General features: G+C 37.5%; 1 protein-coding gene across 1 annotated transcript in view; it reads left to right on the top strand.

The window, feature by feature from the left end:
- The first annotated feature begins 5,689 nt into the window (after positions 1-5,689).
- ARX (aristaless related homeobox) overlaps positions 5,690-7,185 on the top strand; it is a 10,935-nt gene continuing 9,439 nt past the window's right edge. The window contains exon 1 of the mRNA XM_083172526.1: positions 5,690-6,114. Within this exon, the coding sequence (XP_083028652.1) occupies positions 5,928-6,114 (187 nt within the window). The 5' untranslated portion in view covers positions 5,690-5,927. The remainder of the gene's footprint in view (positions 6,115-7,185) is intronic.

Below are 7,185 nucleotides of genomic sequence, written 5' to 3'. Positions count from 1 at the left end.
GGGCATTAATATGACATCAGGAAGCAATAGTTTTACAGATTACACGATTATTTCATCTACATTAAAGTCAACATTAGTCATGACATTGAGTAACTGGACTAATACAGTATCTAACAAAAAAAAAAATATTTCACTAAGGGAACTTCTAATACTGATGCAAAGTCATTAAACTGCCCCCCCTACTTATGACATAAAAATCAGCCACATGGTGATGTTAAAGCAACCGTTTCCATGACAATATAACACTTTGCTCTTACCAATTAATTAAAAGATAAGATTGCAGATATAGTTGCATGCACTAAAACTGCTGGTTGGAAAACAGCAGGAAGACTAGTAGGAACTAAAATTGAATCTGGGAGCCATTGAGATTGTTGTAATAGTTTGAACGATGGACCATTATGATGCAATGAAGACTGCCTCGGTGGTAGACGATTAAATCAGTTAATGTGTAAACAAAGAGCAAAAATAGATGAGACACTGTCTATTATAATTACATGGCAAGAATAATGGTATGCCTTTAGTTATAGATGAAACGATATTACAGATGTACAGATTACATGTATCTAGAAATTACTGCACCGTTTATGTAACACGTATTTATGTGTAATAAAAAAAAAGAAATGTTTTACAAAAGCAGTTAAACTAAAGTTTTGGCGATGGCAAAGCAATTCTATGTACTTTTATATGTCTTCTGTGGCTTTGTATCAGTCCACCTAAGCAGGCAAGTAATTTTACTGTTTCTATAGAAGTACTAGCTTGTAGAAATCATAGGCTTATTTTGGGATTTATCTGCTACCACTGGGTAAATAGAAGAGATTACATGACCTGCCTCAGCGTACATCATTTCCCCACAGGTGAGAATGACCTGCTACCTTCAGAGTGACAGAGAGAAGTAAATGCCAGGAGTGAGTTCTTAGCAGTGAATGTGAGGTGAAAAGATGGTCTTTAGCAGCCCAAACTGCACAAATCAACATATATAAAAAGCAGTGCTTAGTCACTGGAGGCAAAGCTTTCATGTGGAGATGCTTTTCACGCCTGGCTATTGTACAATCATGAATAAGAAACACTATGACAAATCCAGATTATACAAAAGAGGAGGAAATGTAGCAAGACAAGATAAATGATCCCACCAGTCATGGAAGTCTGCCCTGCATTATGTGAAAGCTATGAAATGGACCCAGAACCTACAGTATGTTCCCTGGCATAATTGTGGAGACTTCACAAAGTACTGTAATATGGCTAAAGGAGAACTGGAACTGTGCAAGTCTGCATTGAAATGGATAGATGGATGGATGTATTCATTAATGAGTTTCCATGTACACTGCAGTATAGTTTGTGTGTGTGTGTGTGTGTGTGTGTGTGTGTGTGTGTGTGTGTGTGTGTGTGTGTGTGTGTGTGTATATATATTTATATATACACTACGAGCATAGTATTATACAATATGATGTCGGTTATATCTTTGCATATTAGTTACTGTATCTCCAGTAAATATAATTCCTTTTAAGTGCAATATCTTGGAGCCAATGGAGAAACACCTTAATTGGTTTCACAACAATTGAAATAAAGTGCATGTATAACTAGTTCATATATAGGTCTCTTTAGACACTAAAATGTATAATAAAACTATGGGTACACACATCCGATGTTAACTTATAACTAGCAATGCATGTTACACAGGTACTTGCCTATATTTGTCTAGAAATACAATATTTTATTTAAGACCCTTTCATTTACAGATGAGTTTGTAGCAAGTAATGCAAGAAATAGTATTCTATGTATTGAGGTGTATAAAAGAGAAATCACTTGGTTTATCCGGAACACGAGCAGCCATATCCCAGTGCAAACCATATACACAAAAGTTGCAGTCAGCCTTTGCATTGTATGGTCACTGTGACGTCATCCTCAGATTAAGCTCGTGCTATGCACTTACTATCGCGTCATCCTCAGGGTCAGCTGAGGTCCCCTGTAACATCTTCCACATCTAGAATACCCTCTTACCTATGCATAAACAGCATTGGCATTCTCTATACGTGTGACTACCACTTCAGTTCATAAATATACACATTTACATATGTTTTCACACTGTTTGAAAGGACTGATCACAAATAACACATTACTGTTATTATTGGCAAGGCTTTGTAGGAAATCTCAAATGTTTATTTGTCCAAATATGAGTGACAATGCTTATACAATGCGCACGATTTATTAAACACTGGTTGACAGGTTGAAAAATAATATAGTATGTCCCATTTCCCACATCCTAGGCTGATGTTAATATTATGATAAAAGTAACATTTGAAGAGGTTAATTTTGGCTGGCTGGAGTTAAAAAAGCGAATATTTCAGCTTGTGCCCTCCTGCCTTTCCCAGCACTGGCTGTCAATCCACAGGCTTGTTATCCTTACAAGGCATCAGTTTGTTTGGCTGATCTCAGCAAGGTTTTCTTCTACAAGTATACGTATAATTGCTATAATTCTACTGTATCATTTGGATCATTGTACTATTGTTGTTTTCTCTTCGTCTTTCTCTCTCCTAACGCTGAAATAACGCGCTCCACTGGTAAATTAGCAGGTTGCGGAGAGACCACAAATGAATGAAAGTTAGTTAAAAATAAATAAATAAGGCAAGGCAATAACTTGGCAGCGATGTGGTGCCGCGGAGAATTGGTGCATGTAATCAGGGCGCATTGTCTGTGGTGGCACAGTGCTCTTTACAACGCCACGCAAAATCTATTGTTTAAATACATGTTTCAGGGGAAGATGATCTTAATTATGGAGCCCCGGCAGATCGCAGCGAGACAACGCACTCTTCTGCTCTTCTATGGGGGGAGAGCTGATATTATTGCACACAAATTGTTCATAGGACTCCTAATATTTATTTGCAATGAGAAAGAATCCCATATTTGTGTGGGGGCTTATTTGTATGTTGAGGGATAGTAACTTAGCCTATGAAAAAAAATATATGTGTGTGTGTGTGTGTGTGTGTGTGTGTGTGTGTGTGTGTGTGTGTGTGTGTGTGTGTGTGTGTGTGTGTGTGTGTGTGTGTGTGTGTGTGTGTGTGTAGCAGTTGTATCTAGAAATATTAGATAGATAGATAGATAGATAGATAAGAGATTACAGATGTCATACACATGAGAGATTACATGTTTGCGTGTGCAATGTATAAATACACACATGAAACCTTTTTATAAGAATAATTGCTGTAATTCTGCTGCATTTCCATCCATAGTATATAGTTATATTATTGTGTGTATATACAACTTGGAGTAGTAGTGTAGGTACATTGTGCATTATGTGTGCTGATGCATTGCTATTATACTACATTTATATTGATTGTTTCCTGTTAGCAGTCGATGAACTGTGTTGTGTGGTTACAAAATAATTAAAATAAGCTTTTTTCGAGTACCTAAAAATCTAAACCTCAATAATTCTGCTATTTACTCATTGTCAATTGACGAAATACCTTTTATGCTGTTTTCTTTATTTAAAATAGCACTGGCTATGTTTATGCGATGATGAATCGTATAAGAGTTCGTATAAATATAGCGGGGGGAAGACAAAAAAAAATTCCCATTGAAGAGTGATTGCTATGCCTCTCAGGGACGGCGATAACTGAACTGGGATAAATAGAGGAATAAATTGTAGACTTGAAGTTTGGGGAATGGATTGTGACAATGATCATTTGGGGACTGATAGCTGGAGACTAGGAATGAGGTCAAGGCTTTCTCTCTGGGTTAAATAGACTTTCCTGTAAAATTACATTCTCACTAGTGATAGACACATCTCAGACATTATTAGAAAAAAAAGACAAGAGAGACGGGCAGACAAAACAAAGAAAGGTCTTCCTATTACCTGCAATAGTCGCAGCGTACACATGCATTTGTCATACACTCACCCAATAGACACACGTATACATTCTTTATGGCAGCATTACATATACATTTTCTGAGACACATTTATACAATATGGGCACCGGAAAAGCATCAGAATCCATCTCTTAAACATACAATATTGGGTCTATATCTGTAGTAAGGCTGTCAGAGATTCAAACATATTATTATGCGAATACTAGATGGATCCAGAACATATATGTATTTGCAAATGTAGGATTAAGGATTATATTACTGCTTACTAGCGACAGATGATTAATAGATAAACACACACACACATATGTGTGTGTATATATAAAATATAAATAAATATATTTTATAGAGAGAGAGAGAGAGAGAGAGAGTCTACAAATCTCCAGAATATGTCTTACATCTTACATTTCCCATTATATATATATATATACTGCATCTGGTCTGAATTGTGAATATGGGAAACCGTATGGAGAGGTGAAAGGCACAGGGACCACTGAGGACTTGGTGTAACTGAAACACTTGACTGTGGCCAGTCTTATGAATTCATACTTAAGCAGCCCATGGGAGGCTGTCTATCACATATTAGCATGCGAAAGAATTATCCAGATGTGGATTACAGTCATAAGAAGTTCCAATTATGAATCCTTGTATTTTTAAATACTGACTGTAAGCGATTCAAGTATGTCTTTGTAAAAAAAAAAAAATCTCTTTTTATTAGATACGATGAAGTGGAGAAGGGGGAGGACGGGGAGTAGTGTGGACGATGCAATAAACCAGCCCTGGATTACTATGTTCCTGGATCCAATGGAAAATCTGCCACCTGAAATCTACAGTACCGAAGTACTAAATAATAAGAAGCACTGAAATAAGGCGACATTGTTGCTCAATTACCCGTTATTCTCATATACTTACAGTACATCAATGTAAAACATTTCCATCACCTATTCTACAAAAGTTGCATTGACCGTTGTATCATTTATGGGATACATTGATCATTTCGATCCAGTTATATATTATCTCTAGAAAATTAGTAATTTTTTTAAACTGGAATAAAATGAGCATTATATGTTGTGTTGCAATCTCTGCTCCTAGTGTTGTACATTATTTTATTTTATTATTACACTTTATCAAACATCCTTATTTTATTTGACATGCTTATTCTATTGTACATTTCTTTATAGGCAGCTGCGGTCACTTATAGACACCTCGCTTCTGATTCATTATAATCAACAGGTTTTATATGTCGGCAATATATAATATAGAGATCTCCATGTAAAGAACACGGGTTGTTTTTCTATCGCAGCGAGAAATGAAAAATAAATAAATGTACATAAATCCCAAATAAAGCGATCGATAATGAAATTAATTACGTGCGTGTGGTGTGTGTGTGTGTGTGTGTGTGTGTGTGTGTGTGTGTGTGTGTGTGTGTGTGTGTGTGTGTGTGTGTGTGTGTGTTATAATATTTGTTTTCAGTGTATAGACTGTGTTTGTTTCTCTTTTGGTTTTTGTTTGTTTTATCATATGCATTGCACCTGAGTAAGGGGGATGGCGGTTACATTATGATTACATGCAATGATCACCTATGTACCATATGATGTGCTAATAAAATAAACCACCATATCCCTTCAAAATAATATTCAGCCGTGGAGACTATTTATACATCTAAATCACATCTCACTAGCCTGACCTTGGGGTTAAGGAGATTGAACATGGAATATCAAGCAATAATAGCACTTTGCTGATGATTCCATTATAATGCGGGGCTCCAGTCCTGACTTTGATGCCAGCCATTGGCTGATCTGTGTATGAAGAGTATCAGAGTCTATGTGAGCCAATCCAGTAGCTCCTGGTAACACGTGGAGGAGAGGGGCTCAGGAGCTGAGCTGTGCACTCACTACACTACTTACTGGTGCCCTGATCTGGAAGAGGGGAGAGAAGGGACTGATGTTGTGGGATCCTGCAAACCCTATAGGATCACACGCTCTCACAATCAGCAATTCTGCAATCCAGCTTCCCTTACACCAGCAGCAGCACACAGGAGGACAGACAGCAAGCAGGTTACAAACATGAGCAACCAGTACCAGGAGGAGACAAATGAAAGGCCGGAATGTAAAAGTAAATCTCCCACCTTGCTCTCCTCATACTGCATAGACAGCATTTTGGGCAGGAGAAGCCCCTGCAAAATGAGACTTCTGAGTGCTCAGAGCTTACCCTCTCTGACTAACAGGACTGACCAGGACAAAAGTTTGGAAGGTAAGGAAGGCTGATCACTATGGAGCTGTACTTGGAGGTACAGGCCTGCTTGTGTGGCTGAGCACTGCTAATATAGTCTGTCCCACTGGCAGCAGCCGACAACTTCTCAAAGTCTGTGATTGGATTAGTACAGTACACTGCTTATACTCAGTGCACAGAGACACAGAAAGGCTCTGCACATCTCTACTCATGGGACCAAACTACTAACTGTAATATATTTTATATAACGTTGTGTCACTGTATTATTTATTGGAATTACTCAAAGCTAACTATATGCCGAAATCCTATTTGTTTTTCATTATATATACATAACTTAATATTATTATTATTATTATTATTATTAATATTATTCATAATAATAACAACCAAACGAACTACATAGTACAGAAGTTTGTATCTTCTTATTATATTTACTTATATGTACTTGGAAGCGCTGTCAGCACAAGTACAGTATATAATAGAACACACAGAGAATAAATTGTACACAAATATAAATGCCTAATACTACATACAGTACGTCACACACACATACACACACACACACACAGTACATCACATTTGATATAACGGTTTCCTCACTTCTCCCTAACTTTAGATCCTTTCTAAAACTAAATATATGATGTCATTATATGTCTGTAGACACATTAGCAGAACGGTGGTGATTGTCAGTACAGTGAGCGCCCTGTGCCGGCGGCTTGTCATTTGCCAAGAGCCATCTAGCACGAATCTGCTAGCAGCATTATCTATGGGGAACCCAGTCCCGTCCCCAGTAATGTGTCCATGTGGATGTAACTGTATCTTCTCAGATGTGGCTCTAATAAACATATGGCGGGTTGGAGGTGAAATCTACTTGTACATGTGTTGAAATTCCTTGTTGACAGTAATTAGACCATTTCCAGAGGCATCCAATTACCAGAACGGTTCTTCCAAAACTGTTATACGTCCAACCTAGGGCACACTGCCGCACAGATGCCATGCAATAACTGGGCACTGGAGCGGGTGTTCAGTGCTGGCTCGTTACTTATATGTGTTTGTATATATTTAGATAATTAGATAGACATAGTAGATATA

Source organism: Crinia signifera, chromosome 2 (assembly GCF_055691185.1).
Source record: "Crinia signifera chromosome 2, ASM5569118v1, whole genome shotgun sequence".
Taxonomy (NCBI): domain Eukaryota; kingdom Metazoa; phylum Chordata; class Amphibia; order Anura; family Myobatrachidae; genus Crinia; species Crinia signifera.
Note: the sequence above shows the minus strand (reverse complement) of the source record. Positions and strands in the feature narration are given on the sequence as shown.